This window comes from Ipomoea nil, unplaced genomic scaffold, assembly GCF_001879475.1.
Source record: "Ipomoea nil cultivar Tokyo-kokei standard unplaced genomic scaffold, Asagao_1.1 scaffold2921, whole genome shotgun sequence".
In the NCBI taxonomy this organism is placed as follows: Eukaryota; Viridiplantae; Streptophyta; class Magnoliopsida; order Solanales; family Convolvulaceae; genus Ipomoea; species Ipomoea nil.
The window spans coordinates 716331-739838 of record NW_017619349.1 but is presented as its reverse complement, the minus strand read 5'-3'; the positions used below and the strand labels follow the sequence as shown (position 1 = coordinate 739838).

General features: G+C 36.2%; 1 protein-coding gene across 1 annotated transcript; it reads left to right on the top strand.

Moving 5' to 3' along the window:
• The first annotated feature begins 1047 nt into the window (after window positions 1–1047).
• Window positions 1048–22772, top strand: LOC109160762 (phospholipid-transporting ATPase 3-like). Its single transcript, XM_019309001.1, has 27 exons — window positions 1048–1360; window positions 2122–2187; window positions 2752–2813; window positions 2984–3065; window positions 3451–3561; window positions 4487–4564; window positions 4804–4900; window positions 5043–5149; window positions 5445–5510; window positions 5921–6042; window positions 6153–6237; window positions 6333–6410; window positions 6495–6611; window positions 6945–7091; window positions 7227–7331; window positions 12381–12523; window positions 18667–18768; window positions 18855–18918; window positions 18991–19203; window positions 19794–19959; window positions 20043–20122; window positions 20208–20447; window positions 20624–20845; window positions 20929–21096; window positions 21182–21541; window positions 21620–21726; window positions 22111–22772. The coding sequence occupies exons 1-27, from the start codon at window positions 1187–1189 to the stop codon at window positions 22415–22417; spliced, it is 3669 nt and encodes a 1222-aa protein (XP_019164546.1). The 5' UTR covers window positions 1048–1186; the 3' UTR covers window positions 22418–22772.
• Window positions 22773–23508: the final 736 nt, after the last annotated feature.

Below are 23508 nucleotides of genomic sequence, written 5' to 3'. Positions count from 1 at the left end.
ATATCAATTGTTGTCTCAACCTTCACGAGTATTAGCAAAATGACAATTTTGGTCCATATGTTTAATTTTTACTAATTTTCATCCACAATTATTATTTTTATAGCAATTTTCTTCCACGACTTTTGTTTTAGTGCTAAAATTCATTCCGCTGGTAACCCCTCCGTTTAAGACATGACGAAATCTAAAATTTGTAAGGGTATTTTCAACTTAATATCCCAATTTGAGCACAAATAAAGAAATTCAAGTCCTAAGATCGATCCCAATTCGCAGTTCTCCTCCTCATCCTACCTTAATAATTTGAGGAGAAGAATTACGAATTGAAATCGATCTTAGTGCTTAAATCCCTTTATACATGTTCAAATTGGGATCTTAATTTGAAAAGGACGAAAATACTCTTAATAATTTCATATTTCGGCATGTCTTAAACGAATGAGTGACCGACGTGATGAATTTTGACACTAAAATAATAGTCGTGGATGAAAATTAGTACTAAAACAAATTGGAATCTTAATTTGAAAAGGGCGAAAATACCCTTAATAATTTCATATTTTAGCATGTCTTAAACAATGAGTGACTGATGTGATGAATTTTGATACTAAAATAATAGTCGTGGATGAAATTTTGTACTAAAATAATAGTCGTGGATGAAAATTTGTAGGAATTAAATATGTGGAAAAACTGTCATTTCACTAATATTCGTGGTATGGGAGTAAAGTTAAGGGTATAATTATAGCAAAATGACAGTTTTTTCCACATACCAATTTTTCCACGCCTTCACTAGATTGAACAACGTGGCAGGCTGGCAGCATTTGAAGGCTTTAAGTGAGTAACTGTTACGTCTGACGTCACTACCGGAAATAACTGTCGATGACGTCTGCAAAACCCATTTTGCAGTTTTCCATTTGTGATTCGGTAGGATCCGTCTCGACGCGCTCTTTCAACGGTTAACGGGCGAAGTAGTCACACGCGCAGAGCCATGGGCATGATATGATATGATGAAATTGAAGCTTTTAAGAATGGCCTTTTCCATTTTTGGATATATATGCGATTTTGATGGAGAATGATTGAAGACGGTTGAAAAATTCTGAGAAATTAAGAGAACGTTTTTGTCATTCTCTCCTGAAATTGCAATCTCGGAGCCGTGTATTTTGTTCCGTCCGTTGGGAATTCCTGAAAATTAAGTGTGATGGGCGGATCGAAAGGGTCTAGATTTACAGGCGGCGGCGAAAGCGAAGAAACGCCGGTGGCCGACCTTATTTCGTCTCAGAGCGTGCGGCTCGGGAAGATCCAGCCACAAGCCCCGGGTTATCGGACCGTGTTTTGCAATGATCCTGAAACCACCGCCATAGCTAATTTTAAGGTCTCCCCTTCTCGATTGCTTTAAAATTAATTGTTACCGTTTCCTTTTGATAAATGTTTTTCGTTGATACTTTTGGTGGATTGAATTGAATTGTTATAATGAAGAATGTGAGTTGTGATTGGTTCGACCTCGAGGAAAATAATGCTTTTGAATACCTGGAGAAAGAAGGAAAAACAAAGTAGAAAAGGATTTTAAGGTGTTCTCTCATCTTTGCATTAGCCAATATATTCTGTGCCTGCCAAACAATAAATTCAATGATTGTTTTCTCTGTGTGACATATTTATTCAGTTCATATTATGTGTACCAAACATTCATGAACCAAACAATGGCTGCACAGTTGAAGTCTCATGCAGTTTAGTCGCGCTCAAGTTGAGACAATAATGCAACATCTTTAAGGAATTGAAAATGTATTTTCCATGCATGCAAAAGAACCTTATTTGATCTACTTTTCTTCTGTGAAGTAAGAAGCCTCTTCATTTAGTGAACTGAAAAAAATTGAGAATGAGAAAGATATTTCAATTGGTTCATTTAGGAAACTACTGATGCAAACAAGCAGATTTTCTCAACAAATACATGCATCGTACATTCGTACTTGAATGGATCATTTAATTGTTTTGTCCAAGGACTCAAGGGAACTATAAAATTGTCCAATTATTACACACTCATTTCCCTCACATTTGAATGATGCAAATGAGCATTTTTTTTTTTTTTTTTTTTTAAAACTTTAGTGGAATCACTCTGATTATCATTATGTTTTCCAGGCTAACTCTGTTTCAACTACAAAGTATGATGTGCTTACATTTTTACCAAAGGGTTTGTTTGAACAGGTATTTTATTAGAAATAAAGTGCATGTGTATTTTTTTATGATATTCCTATTGGCATTTCTTGATAATAATACAAGAAATCATTCAGTTGAATGCATCTTATATGTTTCCACAATGGAATATATAGCTTATGCATAATTTAAGTTTTATGTTATGCACGAAAGCTTTAGTGTATTAGCTTGACTTGCTAACCATTTAGTCATGGGTCCAAGCCTTTGAAATCTCTTTGATAACAGAAGTAAGATTCTTTCATTTTACTTCTCAGACCCTTAAATATGGGAATCTGGTGCACTGTTTCTTACCTACAATTCCTACAAAGTGTGACGTATACTTAGGTCAAAGGGTATTCTAGCAAAATAATACAGAGTAATATACAGGTATTTCTATAAATACATGTCTAAGACCTTTAGTCTAAACTTTTCACAAATTCTGTTTTTCCTCATCTCTGCTTGTACATTATGTTTTAGGCATGAAATGAAGTGGATTAACCCATCCATGTTCTTCAACCCTGCCTTTCTGCTCAAATTTATCTGATTTATTGTACCATAATTCACTTGTGTTGACAGTTCAGGCGGGTGGCTAACCTCTACTTCCTTATGATTTCAATTTTATCATGCACCCCAGTCAGGTATGCTGCTTGTGGTTTTGGTGGGTACATGGTTTCATTTTAATGGAAAAATAATTTAAAATAGACCAATATAAGGAGAAAATGCAAAGAAGAAATGTGCTCTTAAGGCTTTTTCTCTTATTTCTTGCGATCTTCATATGTATGATACTATGGCATTTGTAATGATGCAGTCCTGTAAGTCCAATTACCAACGTGCTTCCTTTGAGCTTGGTGCTTTTTGTTTCTCTTATAAAAGAAGCATGGGAAGACTGGGTTAGTATAATTAGTTAAAATTTCCTTCTTATGTTTTAGAGATGATCATTTGCTATGAAAGAACTTGCTGCCTGCATTTTATTTTTGTTAGAAACCTAATAGTCCAGCAAAACTTATTTAAAGTTAAGTGTCATAGTCTCACTCAAACATGTTGTAAAATAAAGAATCATGAATCAGGATTCGTATCTCTGTAGCCCATAGTCTATATAGATACACAATCACTTGAAGTCATTCCGTCAAGAAATCTCTCTATTTTTGTATCTGATCTCTTTCCTGCATGGCTGCATGTCTTGTTATTCTCTATTCATTATTTCGCACAATTTTTATGCTTCAAGAAAAATGCTCACACTCTATCTCTTCTTTTTTCTTCCGTAATTATGAACAGAAACGTTTGCAGAATGACATGTCCATTAATAATACTTCTGTAGACATCTATGGAGATCACAAATGGTTGAGTGTTCCTTGGAAGAAGCTTCAGGTTGGAGACATTGTAAGGGTAAGTACACTGCATTAATAATTAATCTATATTTGCTGTATTTATTTATGCTTATGGGGTGAATCTTTTACTTAATCTACATCTACCTATACATCATATGAAAGTGTCTTATCTTTTGTTCCTTATTTTGAAGAATGCAATGTCATTTACTTAATTTTTATTTTATTTTGTTAATTAGTTATAATTATAATTATAAGATGTAAATTATTTGAATAAAACTTTTTAATTATATTTTTGAACATCCTTCCTAAAAAGTTTATGAATAGAACTCCTAGAAGAAGAAAAAACCAATTACACTTTTCTTTTCAACTATAATTGGACTATTGATTGTGACATACTGACATTCAGTAATTAGATATTTCAAATCATGTACTGACGATAATGGAATTTGACATAATATATAATAACATATTCATATAGTAAATAAGTATAAACAGAATATATATTCTTGAAATTTATGAGCAGTAGGCTTAAGTAGAGCTCCCATTGTACCAAAGAGTTATACTAATGTTAATAATGTTTCATACCATTTTTTTAATTACCAAAATTGGATAAAAAGTAGTTTAGAATCTGTATATCAGGAAATTAAACAAGAAAATAACTTTAAAATTAAAGAGATAAGAAAACGGCAGCCAAGCACCCAAAATCATGTTCTTTTAGGACCAATGTCTCATTTAATGCATCATCATTGCAATATCCGCTCTCTGGCTTTTAGTACAATTCTCTTGGGACGAGATTTCTTTTATATTTTTATGTTTTATTTATAAGGAAAAAAAAAGAGTACCCAAAATCACTAGGAAAGATCTAGCATGAAACCAACACCTGGACCCATGTTGGATCATCTTGACGTGGGTGGAACAAGTGTCTTGGAGAGTGTGTAACAGAGGTTTATATGTGTTGTAATACATTGTTACTGCCATTGCAGGTTAAACAAGATGAGTTCTTTCCTGCAGACCTGTTGTTTCTTGCCAGCACTAATTCTGATGGTATCTGCTATCTTGAGGTTGTACTTGGTCTGCATCTAAGTAGTGTTCTTTTATTGTTGTTGCTTTCTCAAAAGTAATGTCCTTCACCTTTTCATAAAAAAAAATGGCATTTGTATCTGTTCGATGTGGGGAGGGATAAATATACTATGAATTCTAATGAAACAAATGTTCTACACATACTAAATTCTTTAGTTGGTTTCTTTTCCATCTGTTTCTCTATCTTCTTCTCACTCACTAACTTGACATTGTATTGTAGACGGCTAACTTGGATGGGGAAACCAATTTGAAGATCAGAAAAGCTTTGGAGAAGACTTGGGATTATGTGACTCCTGAGAAAGTGGCTGAATTTGAAGGTTTGACCTTTCTGCTGTTTTTGGACATTACTCATTGTTCATATGTTTTTGCACTAGTTAAATTGATTTTAACCTGAACAATGTTATGGCATGACACTGAACTTTGACATAGACCTGACACAGTTTCCTTTGTAAATTGCAGGTGAAATACAATGTGAGGAACCTAATAACTCTTTGTATACCTTCACTGGAAATCTGATGACTCAAAGCCAAACCTTGCCACTCAGCCCAAATCAACTTCTTCTAAGGGTACATTGTTTCTCTACCATGTTTATATTGTGTCTAAGTCATACATGAATTGCTTTAAGACAAGATGAAAGGTTTCCTGTTTACTTGTTGAAAAGAGAGAAAGCATTTGAAGTTTTGAACACATTTTATTGATGCTATTCATATCGAGGTCTAGATCATCCCTAACAGCTGCTAATGTTTCATTTCCTGCTCTACTGGTCAGGAAATTCTTTTAATTCTTTGTTATGCTTTATTTTACTTTTTTTTTTTTTTTTTTTTTTTTGCATGAAAATGATTTAGCTTTATACTTTGACAGGGTTGCAGTTTGAGAAACACTGAGTACATTGTTGGGGTGGTCATTTTTACAGGGCATGAGACAAAGGTATTAGTTGCATATATAACATCAATTTGTACTGCTAGGTCTTTTAGATTTTATTTTGGTACATCTGGTTAGAGAGGGGAAGTGAGACACCAATCTACTGGTTGGAAAAGGATGTAACTTACCCCCAAACTACACCCTGAACCCTTCTGCTTGGTCTATTAGATGATTGTCTTAGAAGAGTCCCTTTATGAAGCTTTCTTTAACCTTGTTTTACTTGGGATGAAACAAAGTCCTAATACATTGTTAACTTCAATTTGTTGGGCTAGGTCCATTAGATTATTGCCTTATAAAATTAAATTTCATTTATGAAGCTTTCTTTAATCTTCACTGTTTCTTTCTTTCTTAGGTATCCCCTAATTCACATACATTTTGGTATTGATTACATTTTGTCAATACCAATTTTGCTACAGGTTATGATGAATTCTATGAAAATTCCTTCTAAACGGAGCACTTTAGAAAAGAAACTTGACAAACTAATTCTCATGCTTTTTAGTACCCTTTTCTGCATGTGTGTCTTGGGAGCCATCGGAAGGTTTGATTGCTTCTCACATTCTTAATTTCCTGATGTTCAACTGAACTTCCCATCTTAGTTGTAAATATATCTCAAATGTTGACAGTTTTTATTGCTCTTGTAATTTTCAGTGGTGTGTTCATAAGCAGCAAGTATTTTTACTTGCGATTTGAGAATTATTCTGACCCACAATTCAACCCCAGTAATAGGTTTACGGTAATGATCAAGATGCATGCAGCATTTTCCTTTTATTGCTTATGATGGTCTTTCTCTAGTGCTGCATGCATTAATAATTTTGTTTTGCTGCACAGGTTGCTGCTTTAACTATGTTCACCTTAATTACTCTTTATTCACCTATTATTCCGATCTCTCTATATGTTTCTGTTGAGGTAATTCTCATAATAGTTTATTATCATGTTTGCGAAATTTTGTTTTGTAAATAATTTTTGTTTATATAACATCTCTTTCTTCAGATGGTTAAATTTATTCAGTCCACTCAATACATCAATAATGACCTGTACATGTACCATGCTGAGAGTAATACTCCTGCACAAGCAAGGACATCTAATTTGAATGAGGAACTTGGGCAGGTAATTCCTCAGGTTCTGGAGTATGGTAGGATGTCATAACAAATGATCTTTATTATTTTTGTACAGCTAGATGAAGCTTGCTTCTTTCTTTCCCTCCCTCCCCCTCTCTGTTTTTCTCTATTTATTTAAATCTTGTGCGCAGTAAGCAAATGTCTAGCCTCTGTGGTCCAGCTGAGTTACCATGATTTACATCCTCCCAATGCTCAGTCGGACCGGGGTGTGGGAGGCCCTTGGAGTTGGGGATTCAACCTTTGGGAAGAATTTATTTAAATCTTCTCATCCTGTTTGGAAAAGTGAACGGTAAATAATTGATTTCAACTTTTCTTTGGATAGGTGGAATACATATTCTCAGACAAAACTGGCACACTTACTAGAAACTTGATGGAATTCTTTAAGTGTTCGATTGGAGGAGAGATGTATGGTACTGGTGTCAGTGAAATTGAGCAGGGTACATCACAGAGAGGTGGGAAGAGATTGGAGGTAAATATAGCTTTCCTTAATTGTAAAAAGATACATAATTATTTCTAGAGTTAATTCCACTTTTTGTCCCTAGAATATATTGTTTTTCCACTTTTGGTCTACTTGCATTATCATTCTGTCTTGAAATATCAACAGTCCCAGAGATCATCAAAATTAGTACGAGAGAGAGGCTTCAATTTTAATGATGCTCGGATAATGCAAGGTGCTTGGAAGAATGAACCAAATCCCGATGCATGCAAGGTACTGAGTTATATCCTATATATGCTATGGCTGAGTTGAATCAGTGTTCTCACCTATCGGTCTTTCTTGATTTTTATGTGTTATGGAAGTAAAGAGTAGTTTTCTGAATATTCTATTCATTGAAAAGAGAATACATAACCTTATAAATAAATGCTAGAAGAATACTTGTACATTCTATAACACTCCCCCTCAAGTTGGAACATAGATATTAATCGTGCCCAACTTGTTACACAAATAACTAACTCGATCGAGTCCCATTTAGTGCCTTTGTGAATAGTTTCCCTAATTGTAATCAAGTCTTCACAAATCCAGTGGATATTAAACCTTGTTGTACCTTTTCACGAACGAAGTGGCAGGCAATCTCTATGTGTATGGTTCATGCATGAAATATAGGGTTGGATGCAATATGAAGAGCGGCTTGATTATCACTCCATAGTTTTGCAGGGATTGGAGCTTTGAAACCACATTCATTCAGGATGTTGTTTATCCACATCACTTGTTGATGTGTCATTGCTCTATATTCAGACTTTGCACTTGAACGAGAAACCACATTATGCTTTTTTGCTCTTCCATGAAACCAGATTACCTCCGAAGAAAGCACAATAGTTTAGCTTCCCAACTAATCTCCTGTACATCTCAGGATCTTCAAACAATTCCCCCTCATTTGATAGTTTTGTGTTTGGTATCATGGGAGTATTGCAAGGTTCAGTACCCCAGTTTTCCTGTTTCAAATAGTAAGTCAAGGTTCAGGTCCCATCCGTAGAGATCAAAGGGATGTAGTAGAGCCCATTATAATGACAAATATACCCAAAGAATAAAATAATGTATGAACACCGAGAGCACCAAATGGTTGTTGTTTACACCCCTTATAGGATAAGTGAATAACAAAAGGCTTCCAGATTTTTTTATATTTTATATTTTTTATTTTTTTAAAGTGCCAAGCTTGAAAACCCTTGGGAATAAATATGCTATACCGAAAATAAAGAAACACAACGGTTATACCAAAACATCGAGGAAAGAAGTTTGGCAACAAACCCAAAAAGCCTTCAAACTTCACCTAAAAGGTCTAAAGAAAGGCTAAACAACAATTTGGAAAATTTTCATTGGAAAAATTCATCACAAGAAGGCATGCGCGCAATGGCGTGTGAAGGATGTGGCGGGGCATGGCGTGCAGTAATGGTGCAAGATGATGACAAAATTTTCCAAATAAGATTGCAAAAAGGAGAGGAATTCAATAGTGTAGGAGGTGAGATCACAAAACCACCGGAGAAGAAGAGATTTGAGAAAAACCAAACAGAGGTCCAACAATTTGTGATGGCGCATGTGGGCGCACGTAGTGGTAGATGACAACGGAATTTCTTGGGCAAGGTCACAACATAATTCTGAGTATGACTGTGGTGGTAGTTTGGTAGATCTTGAAGAAAACAACCATAGACATGTCAAAATCCAAGAGAGTCATGGGTTACTGTTTATGCTGGAAAATTGGAAGAAAATTTGCGTAGGAAACATAGGCTCAGATACCATGTTGAATTTGAAATCAACAACCATCCGCCAGTTAGGTAGAAGTAAAGATGAAGAATCTAGGAATTAAAAAATGTATATAATACTGAAGGGTTATAATATATTTCTATACACACACACTTAACTGTTAATATAAGCATCTATTCATAAACAGACATAACCCTTTGTTTTCTAACACCTCTTAGCCTTTTCTGTTGGGGATAAGAATTTAAACCAAGTCTAGGTGAGTTGGTGTGGTTGGTTGGTTGTTGTGGGGGTAGTGAGACACGGGGCAGAGTGAAGGTGTGCGGCAGGGGGTGGGTTGTTGTGTGTTGTTTTGGCGGGCATAAGGCCTAAGAGGTGGCATTTCCTGTAGAAGTCACGGGTTTTATTAATGGCTTCATTTAGAGAACTATGCTTGTTCTTTTCCACATTAATCCGAAGTGCCTTGTCCAGACCACCGATATAAATATCAACATGTTGGGCTGGGAATACTATGCCTGCTCATGCAAGGTGAGCCTAAAAGTCCTTGACATAATCATCGTGCCTACCATTCTGAAAGAACAACTTCAGTTTGCCTTGCAGATTAATGCTCCGGGGTGGCCCAAAACTCAAACACTCTTCCTTAAAAGATGCTTAGGAAGCGAACAATGAACACTACAATTTCGGAGTGGTAATACAGCTAGGCCTCGCCAATCATGTGGTGTGCTGCCAGAGGAACACATGGTCTAGTGTGTTGGCATGGCGAAACGAAGTAGCCAAACCACAAGGTCTTCCTCACTTGAAAACAAAGGGAATTTGACCTTGGGTACTGGGGTGGACGGTGGGCATGATCCCCTATGTCTGCCGTAGTGGAAACACCCCTCAGTGTGAACAACAACCTCCGTTTCCTCCTCTCGAACGGGCTGCTTCACTAGTTTCTCGAAGCTGGCTAGGGAGAAAACTTCCTTTTGATTTTATTCAAATTCCAACTTTAGGATGTGTAATACTTCCCTATATAAAGGGATTACAGCTTGCATTCCATAAGGAAATAGAGATTATTGCTACTAATACTATATTCTAAAATATGCTTATTTAAAGTAAAAAAGAGCAACTACTAATAAAATAGGAAACAAGATAACTAAATTGATTCCTAATCAATTTGAGCAGATTGGGCAGCATTTGAGACTGGATCTGTATCTTTGACCCAAGATTGTATCACATAGTAAGAATAATTTGATGGTCACATGAGCGAGCTGGGGGCAAGGTTGTCACCTCTCAAAATATAGGCTCAAACTTGGTTAAAATTCCCTCTAGTGCATCTTGATTTGATATTTGACCTAAATTGTTCATAGAAGAAATTTTGTCATGATGTTCGCCTGACCATGATACTTGTTTTCCATTTAGACAAAACTTCATGTATAAGGCGTTGAAATCCCACAAAATAGGTCCTAATGTGTTGAGCCATTTAACTCCTAAGACCATGTTAAATCCTGCAAGGGGAATCACGTAGAAGTCTACAAGGAAGTTGTTAGATTGGTGTTGAACGAGGACTTGTTCACAAATTCCATAACTAGGTAAGCGTTCCCCATTTGCGACTGCAACCTGCATGCCGTAACGAGTACTTGTGGATAACTGCAATGAACTGGCTGTGGCTGCATTGATGAAATTATGAGTACATCTTGTGTTAATTTAAGGCCTATCAATGGTTGGGCTGCAATTCTCTCACTGGGTTTCATCATCTTGCCCGTGTGTACTCTAGTCATCGCATATAGAGGATATCTCTACAACACTGGGTTCATCTTGTTCACTTGCATTCATGCCTTCATCATTGTTGACCATTAAAATACAGGATAGATGCTTGCATCAGTGACCTTGGAACCATGTTTCATCACAATTAAAACAAAGGTCTTTAGGTTTGCGGTCTTCTTGTTTTGTTGGTGATAACCGACGAATAGGTGGAACCTTCATGCTATGTTTCTGTGTCAGTTGGGGTTTTCTAGATGATATGGTTATAATGGTACGTCTTGATAGAGGAGGAAGAAGGCGAGAAGGCTGTCTAGAAGAACCTGTTGTCGTTAACTGTATCTTGCAATAAAAAGTCTCTAGCAGTATATATGGCCTTAGCTAGTGATTAAGGTCTGGTGCACTCTACCTCAATCCTAAGGAGCTTATTATCTAGTCTAGCCTTGAATAAATCCACTTGTTGATCGACTCAGCCCATATCAACATGATCGAGTAGAAGTTGGAAATCTGAGATGTATTCATTGATGTGGCGACCTCGTTGCTTCCAATTGACTAGTTCTCCTAGAGGATTTATGCTTTGAGGTGGTCCAAAAAAAAGTTTGCAAGAGTCTTTAAAACTTTCCATGACATTTGTGGGGTTCGTCTCATAGGATTTGGTTTACCAAAGTTGTGCTTCTCCTATCAAATTGAATGCCTGCCAAAATCACCTTATCTTGATCCGGAGTACGAGAGTTGCGAAAATATAATTTGCAGCGGTGGAGCCAAATTATGGGTCTTCCTGCCCTGAGAATTGTGGAAAATCCCTTTTGGTGAAGCAAGATTGGAAAACATTATCATTTTCATCAAGAGAAATGACCTCTACCTCTGCCCATTGGGTTGTTGAAGAGGATGGTGTAGTTGTTGGGTTTTTGCCACGGTCTTGGAGTAGTGCCATACCCTAATTCAATTCTTGTCTTGCTTCTGTTAATGATTTGATAGAGGGGTGGTCTGCACGGTCGGCAACGTAAAGATGTTATTTGAATTACTAACGTCACAGGCTATGCTATTGGGAGAAGATTAAAGCTTAGAGAGAAAGACTAAGATGCTGGTTGGGTTTTGTTGAGATCCCAAACTCCCAAACTCTTCTCTTATGAAAAATACATCCTACTTATTATTACATTGTTTCCTCCTTTTATAGATAGAGAATACAATGTTTTCTATGCCTACCAGGACTAGGGATCCTTCTAAAACTCAAACTACTAACTATCCAAAAACTACTCAAAAGTAAACTATACTAAATAATAGAAGACTTCCTAGTAATATAACTAAATAATAATATAACAAAATACTAAAGCTTTCTCCAGTTGCTATTTCTTTACTTCTTTGACCTCTGTTGATGAGGACGTCCCCAGAATGCATAACTTTCTTACTTGTCTTTCTTAATATCTTGGATATTTCATAATATATAACTGTTAATATGAAACATTTCATAGTTTTCTTGCAGAAGTGCAGAAAACTCTCATATAACTTTTGTTCAAATTGTGATCTTGCCAGTACTCTCTATGTTCCACTTTGCCTGCCATATTTCACTTCCTGAGGGTCAACCCAACTTAACATGGATTAAATTTTCAATGCATTTTTTTTTCTTCAAAATTTTGATATTTTGATTTTCAAGAAAAATAAGATTTTCCATTTATATTCATATTTATATGATTTTGATTTTGATTTATTTAATTTATCAATATTTTAATGCTCTCAAAATTTAGTTGAATTGACAATCTAAACAGTGGTTTGACAAATAAAGTAGGGCAGGAGGAGTAATAAAAGGTACGGATTTCTGTGCAGGAATTCTTCAGATGCCTTGCAATATGTCACACTGTACTTCCCGAAGGTGATGAAACACCTGAAGGCATTCGATATCAAGCAGCATCACCTGATGAGGCTGCTCTGGTTGCAGCAGCAAAGAACTTCGGTTTCTTCTTTTACAGGTGTGACTCTTTCAAACTTCATGCTTGTACTTTTATTTTTTCTACGGTGCTTCCTTGTCTCAATTCATTAATAGGAAGGCAATAAATATCAAAAGAAGGAAAAAAAGAATTCAAATCTGGTATTAGAGTAGTAGTTGTTTGGAAACGCATTCTAAGTTATCATTCTTCCGAAAAGTGTATGTCAAAGAATACAGTATTAGTACATGTTAAGCTGAATATCTGTATCTGTTGTATTCAATGAATAGAGCTGTACAAGGGAGCCTATTTATATACACTGCTGAGACTCCTTAGCCACATGTTTTGTAATTTGAAAAATAAGAGCTAAATCCTCAACTACCCCTTCATTCTCTAACACCCCCTCAAGCTGGAGCATAAACATTGATCATGCCTGGCTTGTTATAAATGTACTCAAGCCTACTTTTACCAAGTCCCTTCATGAACGAATCTGCTAGTTAATCATCCAGACCCTTTTTGCACTTTTTCATGCACAAAACAAGTCAACTTCAGTATGCTAATCATCCAGACCCTTTTTGCACTTTTTCATGCACAAAACAAGTCAACTTCAGTATGCTAATCATCCAGACCCTTTTTGCACTTTTTCATGCACAAAACAAGTCAACTTCAGTATGCTAATCATCCAGACCCTTTTTGCACTTTTTCATGCACAAAACAAGTCAACTTCAGTATGCTTGGTCTTCTCATGAAACACATGATTATTGGAAATATGTATAGATGCTTGGTTATGGGTGAACACAAAGGAGGCCGAACAGGCTCTGATACCAGCCATCACTCAATTGGGCTATAATGCATATGAGCTAAATCTCAATAAAAGATTGAATCCAATCAATTAGTTAGTCTAACCCCATGACCTTATAAATCCATATGTTCTCTCTTATATTTTCAATGTGGGACTCTTAACAATCTTCATGCTAATTTCTTCTTGAATGTTGTGTATCCAAGTTATTTCACAAGTTGTGTGTGTCATAGCCTTGTATTCAAATTCTGCAGTAGATTGAGCCACAACACTTTGCTTCTTACTTTTCCACGAGACTGAATAAACACACACAATTCCTATCCCACCAGCACTCTTCAAATATTTCACAATTCAAACAGCCGCTTCCCAATGAGTTAACGTAGATGACTCCATAAATTGATTCACCACACTCACTGATATTACGATATATGGAAGGGTAATAGTGAGACAGTTTAGTTTTCTCACCAATCTCCTATACCTCTCTGGACTATCAAAGATCACCCACCCACTAGTTACAAGTTTGGTACTTTGATCCATGGGTGTCGCAGAGGGCCTTTACCCCAGCAATCTAGTATCCTCAAGTAGATCTAACACATTTCCTTATACCTTTTTTGGAACGAACAACTTTTATACATTGAAAATTCTTTAGCACTCCCAGATCCCCTGTATGAAACTTCTTTGAGAAAAGATTTGAGAGCATCAATCTCTCCTACATCACTACTTGTGACCACTATATCATTAACATACAATATCAACAAAATACACCCATTGTCAATATGCTTGAAAAAAACAGTAAGCATACCAACTTCAATGATTACATTACTAAACCTTCGAAACAGTATGCTCCATGTAAACTTCTTCAATCAAGTCACCATGCAAAAAAGAATTCTTTACATCCAATTGATACAGAGGCCAATGATTGGTTTTGCAGTGAGCGTTGTAATAGTAAGTAATAGATTTCTCTCCTTGACTGCATCCCATATTTCTTCTATAGTATCAAACAACAAGAAATTTTCAACAATGTCATTATTCATAGAATCGATAAGCCATGTATCATACTATTTTCAATCTTCCACTTTTTGAAACTTGGATGTGTAGTCTATGGCCTTACTGTTGTTCCTATGAGATAATCATCCTTCCCCTTACCACAAATAAACAGCAACACTAGTTGTGGCCACTACAAATAATTATGGCCATTCAATTTGTGTCTTGTGATGACAATAGGAGATGAATTGTTGCCACCAAGGTTTGAAGTCTCTGTATTGCCTCCAACTTTTGATGTTTTTATTGTTGGAAGTTTGTGAGGTTATTATGTATTTTGTCATGCAGAGAGAACAGAGTTGAGAGCTGAGAAAAGAAGGCTAGAAAGAATTGACATAAAGGGACCACGGTTAAGAGAACTAGCTTTGATGTCATGAAGAATTTTTGAATTTCTTACTAAGCCTAATAAAGGACAGTAATTACAACAACAGATACACAAAATGGCTAATAAAGGAAATAACAAACTATATATCTTGATTCTTTCCTGAAAATTAGGAAAGAAAATCATGAAATAGAAGCATAGGAGAAGATCACAATAAATATCACTTTTTATTCCTAAAATAAATTTCCTTCGACTTCCGAATATTCAATACTCTCTCTCAAGTTGGAGAATATATATCATGTAATCCCAACTTGCAAATTAAGTTTTCAAAGTTAGGAATAGGTAGAGCTTTGATGAGGATGTTTGTAGCTTGTTGCTTGGTAAAATGTAGTTCAATTTAATAGTCTCATTAGACACCTTTCCTGTGATTAAATGTTAGTCAATTTCAACGTGCTTAGCGCTATCATTATGCACAAGATTCTTTGCTATGTTGATAATTGCGTGATTGTCACACATCATAAGTATATGAGATGAACTCATTTGTCCTAATTCACTAAGAACCCTTTTTATCCAAATCCCTTCACAAATTCCCTTGCTAGCTAGTGCTTTGTACTTGTGTTCTGCATTGCTTCTAGCTATCACTGCTTGTTTCTTGCTCCTCCATCTAACAAGATTACCCTACAAAAAAGAACAATACCCAGAAGTTGACCATCTATTACTGATGTTTCCTGCCCAATTTGCATTTGGGTACGTCTCAATGTCATGATTCTCTATCATTCTAAAAAATAAGCCTTTCCTAGGTTTCATGTTCAAGTCATGGTTGCAGTAGGCGCTAGGCGCTAGTCGGGCGGCCGGGCAGCGCCTAGCGCCTAGGCGGATTCTAGGCGGCGCTAGGCGGGCACCAAAAAAATTAAAAAAAATAGTAACAGACTTGTAGTTCGACAATTTTAATGAGGTTGTTTTCAACGTTCACTCAAATAACACATCTAAATAAATGAAATAATGATAATTTATAAGTCATAATGTCATAATAATATTAAAATCAATAATTAATGAAAGACGACATCGGTCAAAATCGAACAAAATCGGTCAAAAACGGTCAAAATCGGACAAAATCGGTCGACTCGGCCGAGTTGACCGACTCGGCCGAGTTTGGCCGCCCAGGCCGCCTAGGCGGCCGGCCGAGTTTTGGCCAAAACTCCAAGGCTCGGGGCCGCCTAGCGCCTAGGCGGGCGGCTAGGCGGCCGAGTTTTGCAACCTTGGTTCAAGTATCTAAGAATATGTAAATTGCTTCCATATGTGTTCCCCTCCTATAGGATTGTGTATGAATTGACTCAACACTAACCACAAAACCAATGTCTGCTCTAGTGTGTAAAAGATAAATCACTTGTCAAACAAGTCGTCAATATCTCCCCCATATCTACAAGTGTTCTTCCTTTCTTAGTGCCAAGCTTCTTCTAACTGTCTATAGGAGTATTAATGTGCTTGCACACAGACATGTCAGTTTCTTTAAGAAGATCTAAAATGTATTTCTTTTGAGAAACAGTAATGCCCTTCCTTGTTTTAGCCACTTCCATACCTAGGAAATATTTAAGATTTCTAAGACCTTTAACTTCAATTTCTTCTCACAAATATTTCTTTAAGTTTTATAATTTTTCCACATCGTTCCCAGATAGAATAATATCAACATAGACTATCAACACAATGATTTTCCCATCATGAGATTATGATCAACCTGATCCTACATGTAGCCAAGCTTCAAAATTACCTTTATGAATGTGTCAAACCAAAACCAAAATTACCATTTCTACTTCCTTAATGCAATCGACTGAGGCTCGAACCCACACCCTCCCATATGGGAGTGCAACCTTGGTGCCATTAGACCACAATAAAAGTCCCAAATACCACATCCTTTTCTTACAACGACAATAAACATCTTTTGGGATAATTGATACAACTTAAATTATTTGACCACTAAACCAGGTATCTATCAATTCCCACATATCTTTCACAGTTTCACCAATGTTGCAGGGATAATACAGAGTATTATTTTCTTAATGATGCAGTTCACTATTTGGGATAACAAAGCTTTATCATCAAATTTTAACTCTTTAGTTGCATTAGGTTTTGTAAGGAATACTTCAGTTAAATGATCATCTATACCCATGCCACCCAAATTCAGTTTAACAAAATATTTCCATTCACCATAGTTAGACCCATCGGGTGTAAGAACCATAGCAATTAATTTAGATGGGGTTGACATAATTGTAATTGCTTCGCCTTCAGCTATATTTAAACAACTAACAAAAGAAAAGGAAAAAAGAAAAAGAAAAACTACATCTGTATCAAATATAGACAAAGCTTCAACCTAACAACACTTCAAAACTATTGAAATTGAGGGATTGAAAGGCCCGGTGGGTGGTGAATAGCTACCACCCTCCAATTACGCTGAAGTAATATGATATGATCACGGGTTATACTCCTCGTTATGGGCTTATGAGAGACAGAGTTTGAATGATTGGTTCTGTTGACACTTGAGAAATAAAAAGCATTTTGGAAATAAAGTAGTGTTGAAATTGAACACCCTTGGGGAATAAATTTAGCATACCACAAAAGTAAGGAAACAAACATGGCAATACCAAAATTTAACACCCTCAGGAAAGAAACTCAACAATGAACCCAAAAACCTTTCAAATTCACCAAAAAGACCAAAGAATGACAAAACCGGCAGTGACACATGCCAGCGCGTGGGAGCGCAAGAGGAGGTTTTTGGCAATGGGCTTCCTGGATAGGGTCACAATGAGGTCCCAAACAATGCAGTGGTGTTAGTTTGCAAAGATAGCCCCACCAGACATGTTAGAATTGAGAAGATAGTTGCGCTCCTTTGCTAGAAAATTATCTTATACTTGAAAACAGTGGTAAAAATAGCCTAGGATTCATAGGCTCATATCCATATTGAAATGAAAGGATTGAAAGGGTATGGAGGGTGGCAAATAGCTACCACCCGCCAGTTAAATAGAAGCAATATATGTGAGAAACTAAAGAAAAATATAATAGAAAGAATATATCAGACTGAAAAATTACAAAAAAGAAAAAAGAGAATTAAAAGAATATATTAGAATGAAATATTACAATAGATTGTCTCTTTGTGTGTTTTTGTGTATTTAACTATATAGGGGTCCTATAGTGATAAGAGCATTAGGCTAAAATTGTCCTTACTCAGAATAGGACACTAAGCCTACTTCTACTATGAATAGGACTAGGGTTTCCTATGATTCATTAAAAACTCTTTCAAAACCTTACCTCAACATACTCAGCACATCAAGGTGAGACTATTCGTGCAAGCCTTGAATGGAAATGTCCCTGGAGTCTTCCTCATGCAGCAGCGCGTAACATTAGAGGTGCTCAGAGACAGCAGTGTGTGGTGGCACTATCCGTCTTCTGAGGTCGCCTCACTGTTCTGACCTTAGCCCAGTATCTCACACTCACTCACAGGCTTTGATACCGTGTTAAATTGAATATCTATTTCTATTGTATTGAATGAATAGAGCTGTACAAGGGAACCTATTTATATACATTGTTGTGACTCCTTAGCCACACAATTTGAAATTTGAAAACAAGAGCTAAATGCCTAAATCCTCAACTACCGCTTGATTCTCTAACACTACACGTGTGATGTGAGCGTAAATAATGTAATGAAAACATAGAAGAATGAGCTATTCTATTATTTTAGTCCTCTTGCTAGTTTAGTTTATTGGACATGCTAATAAATACAAACTCTCCTAATTAACTGAAGTTATTAGATAATACATTGTGACTGAGATACTGTTACCTGCTTCTTTCTCGGGTTTAGAATTATCCATCGAGGTTATTTGAAAGAAAGAAGTATTTTATATTTTTTTGAACTTTATGGTGATACTTGGAGCACAAAAACATTCTCTAGTAATTGTGATAGTTGTGCTACTCTCTGAAGCCGTTATGCCTGGCTTGAGACTGTTAATAACCTTACTGATATTTTTTCTACAGGCGTACTCCTACTATGATTTATGTGCGTGAGTCACATGTTGAGAATACGGGGAAAAATCAGGATGTTTCCTATGAGATCCTGAATGTTCTTGAATTCAACAGGTGCTAATTTTTTATGTTTTCTGTGAAGTTGGATACCACATTCAACTAGAGCTGAGGGTGACTGTCAACTTTTATTTTGTACATAGTACGCGGAAGCGCCAGTCTGTTATATGTCGCTATCCTACTGGCAGGCTAGTACTGTACTGCAAGGTAATGGCTTTGTTTGGATTGAAAAAATTTAATGCTATCCTAATGCCAGTCTGAGAACCTACTTTCCAACAGGGTGCGGATACTGTAATTTATGAAAGACTGGCAGGTGGAGAAAATGATTTGAAGAGAATAACAAGGGAACACTTGGAACAATTTGGAGCAGCGGGCTTGCGCACACTTTGCTTGGCATATAGGGACTTAAGTCCTAATGTATATGAAAATTGGAATGAGAAATTCATTCAAGCGAAATCCTCTCTTCGAGACCGTGAGAAGAAATTGGATGAGGTACGCTGTTTTACTTAATTTTCTTTTATATTAGCATGTGTTTGGTAGTATGGTGTTTGTTTTCATTGAAAAGTGGCTCCAGATCAAGGATGGGTATTATAGCCTATACCAACATCTTTTTATCATCAGCAACTTCACATCATGCACTTAGATGTTTATGAATTTCTTGATTAAGGTGGTTTTCACTCTAGAAAGGAAATCATTAGTCTAAATATGACAGTCAGTTTAGTATGATTCTTGCTGTATGAACGCATATATTTCTTGGCATGTTCTGTTTCTTTACTTCCCAGGGAATTGGCAGTGCAGCACCTCAAAATAACTATTATTTTCATCATCTTCATCATCATCGATGCTTTACAATTGTGAAGATCTTGTACAAAAATTCTTGAGTCTTGGATTCAAGAGGAATTATTGGTTGATCAATTACAAGTGTTATTTTGATGCTTCAAAGTCTATGAACTTTTAGACTAAGGTCCATTACGTATTTAAAAAGTATGGAATAATGACTTTCGTTGCATAGTGGGTTTTGGTTTCGTGAATATAGATGGAAAAATGTTCACTATTTATTTAATCATGTTAGTCTTGTTCAGGTGGCAGAACTCATAGAAATAGACCTTATGTTGATTGGATCCACTGCTATAGAAGACAAACTTCAGGAAGGAGTGCCTACTTGCATAGAGACTCTGTCAAGGGCTGGGATAAAGATTTGGGTGCTTACTGGGGACAAGATAGAAACTGCAATAAATATAGCTTATGGTTTGTATGTCTGAAATAAATTTTAGTTTTCTTTATGTATATATATGCAAACATCTTACCTTGTTTATTTTTAATTTCTGCAGCATGCAAGTTGATAAATAACAACATGAAACAATTTGTTGTTAGTTCAGAAACTGATGCTATTAGAGAAGTAGAAGATAAAGTGAGCAGTTTCCTTGGTTTAGTTGTTAGCATAAATGCAAAATATGTCATAATGTTAACATTTTTTTTTTAAATTTCTTTACAAGGGCGACCAAGTGGAGATTGCTCGTTTTATCAAAGATACAGTGCAAAATGAACTTATAAAGTATAATGAGGAAGCACAACAATATCTCTATTCTGAATCTAGACCAAAGTTAGCACTTGTTATTGATGGAAAGTGTTTGATGTATGCATTGGACCCCAGTTTGCGTGTAACACTCTTAAATTTGAGCTTGCATTGTAGTGCAGTGGTCTGTTGCCGAGTTTCTCCTTTACAGAAAGCACAGGTGAGTTTTATTGGTGGTCTCTGTTATTTAGTCTTAACATGAATAGTTTTGAAGTCAAAATCATTATTTTCCATAGCTGAACCACTATGAGTGACTGCAGAAGTTACTACAAAGCGAAGTAGGTCACTGATTCTGTAGGTGATAAATATTATAGATTTTTCATCCTCTGCTTTCAGGTGACTAGATTGGTTAGGAAGGGAGCACAGAAAATAACTCTTAGTATTGGTGATGGGGCTAATGATGTTAGCATGATTCAAGCTGCTCATGTTGGTGTCGGAATAAGTGGGCAGGAAGGAATGCAAGCAGTAATGGCCAGTGATTTTGCAATTGCTCAGTTTCGTTATTTGACAGATTTGCTGCTTGTCCATGGACGCTGGTCATATTTGAGAATCTGCAAGGTTTGTAGTTATACACTTTTTGTATTCCATAATTGACAAATACTTCATTTTAGAAATTAATGTCCATAAACTTCTGGATACAGGTTGTGACATATTTTTTCTATAAGAATCTGACATTTACCATGACACAATTTTGGTTTACCTTCCACACTGGATATTCTGGTCAAAGGTTCTATGATGATTGGTTCCAGTCCCTCTACAATGTTATCTTTACAGCCATGCCTGTGATTGCTCTTGGACTTTTTGAAAAGGTATTGAAAGTATTATTTCACGTGGCATTACTGTGTTTTCCACTTCCCCTAGTGTATGATGTAGACCTTTTCTCAATCATTGCAGGATGTTAGTGCTTCCCTTTCCAAGAAATATCCCGAGTTATACATGGAGGGAATAAGAAACACGTTCTTCAAATGGCGAGTCGTGGCTGTTTCGGCTTTCTTTGCAGTTCTCCAATCACTAATATTGTATCATTTTGTAACTGCTTCTAGTACCAAGAGCATGAATTCAGATGGAAAGATGTTTGGCCTGTGGGATGTCAGTACAGTGGCCTTCACTTGTGTTGTATTGACTGTCAATTTGCGTCTCCTAATGATGTGCAATGCAATTACGAAGTGGCATCAAATTACTGTCGGGGGAAGCATATTGTTGTGGTTCATATTCGTCTTTGTATACTCAGCTGTTCTCTTGCCAAAAGCTCAGGTGGGGTTTTAAACATTTTGTGTTACTCTTGTTTGACCAAGCACATGCTAACTCGATCCACGTTCGTGTTGTGAATAGGAGAACGTATATTTTGTCATCTTTGTTGTGATGAGTACATTTTATTTCTACGTCACGATGCTGCTCATTCCCGTTGCTGCACTTTTTGGCGACTTCTTATATCAGGGGTAAGCTTTTGGAACTCATATAAACGGCGCCTAACTAGCTTGGACCACTCTCAAGTTGATTCTTTGTTTAGTTATTATTGAGCATATAATAAAACATAAATGTGCAATCCAACTATCAGCTAAGGCTTTTAGTTGAGATGGAGCACATGCTTCAACAGGTCATGGGTTCGAATCTCCGCGTCACCCGATAAAAAAAGAGACTATGGTTCACGTGTTGCTTGGAGCCCATAAAAAAGTATCGGCCCGCACACGTGAAGGGGCGTGCTGAGCATATAATAAAACATAAATGTGCAATCCAACTATCAGCTTAGATTTTTAGTTGAGATGGAGCACATGCTTCAGTTGTTACTTTTACTAGTGTTAATTGGGCATATATATTTTCAGGGTTCAAAGATTGTTCTTCCCCTATGACTATCAGATTGTTCAGGAAATCCACAAGGGTGAGGTTGAAAGACTTGGGACAGGGCTGCTGGAGTTTGGATCTGAGCTCACACCCGACGATGCAAGGAACTTCGCGATGAAGCAACTCCCGGGACAGAAATCAAGGCACACCGGTTTTTCTTTCGACTCGCCTGGTTATGAGTCGTTTTTCGCATCTCAGGCGGGCGTGCCTGCCCCTCATAAACCATGGGATGTTGCTCGCCGAGCCAGCATGAGGAAGACTAAATCAAAAGCTCATCGGAAGAACTAACTCTAGCTACTCTGCTCCACTCTACTCTTCTCTACTCTTCTATACTCTACATCGTATCGTTTGGTAATACATTCTTCTCATTCTCTTTTAAGCAGTAGAAATTTTAGCATTATTCTTTCCTGAATTACATATTTTTCGTATAGTATTAGTAGTTACTAGTAGTGGTTAACAAATGTCAAGCAAAACCTTCAGAAGGGGAACTCACTTGAGTGCTTGGTATTCTAGATTGGATGATCTTTTTAGTAGTTTGATATCTATTAAAGTTTATGATTATTGTTTTGGAGGCTATATGATCTTGTATATAATAAATATGATTTGTGACAAATACAATTTTTTTATGTTTATTGACTCACAAGTCACAATAAATCTCGTCGTGAATTAATTATAGATATGATAAATGATAAATACTGCTCTATGTATATTCTTATACAATCTTTCAAACCTAGCATAGCATACTTGCCCTATTATCCGTACTCAGTATCATTATTGCTATTCACTTGTATTTGAGTAGCTTATTGAGCTGTCAAAATGGGCCAGCTTGGCCCATACGGGTTGGCCCGTCTCGGGTACAATTAGAAACGGGTCGGGTTGAGCTGACCTGTTTTTACACGGGAAATACCATATATGTTATATATATATATATATATATATATATATATATATATATATATATAAAATTAGATTTTAACTTTTAATATATAATTATAATAATTTATTTAATTTATATTTAAAACAAATATAGTTTAAATGTGGTAGGTATAAAAAAAATAAAATTACGCATTCACTACTAGCTATAGCTTTTGGTGGTAAGTGTTTGATCATAACAAATCGTATCAAAATACATGTTATTAGAGGGAGCCCAGCAAGAGTAAATTGTCTCAATATCTATCTTTGATTAGTACCCGTCGTCTCATGATCCTCACATGAGAATCACCCTATAAAGATATCATATTTGTAAGGTAGAATGGAAGATGAGTTGAGTCAAAGCGATATGATGCGAGGATGGAGTGTATCATCAAAGGTGGAATTCATATCCTTAGTGTAGGAATTGTTAATATATATAATATATATATATAATCTAAGGAATGTCA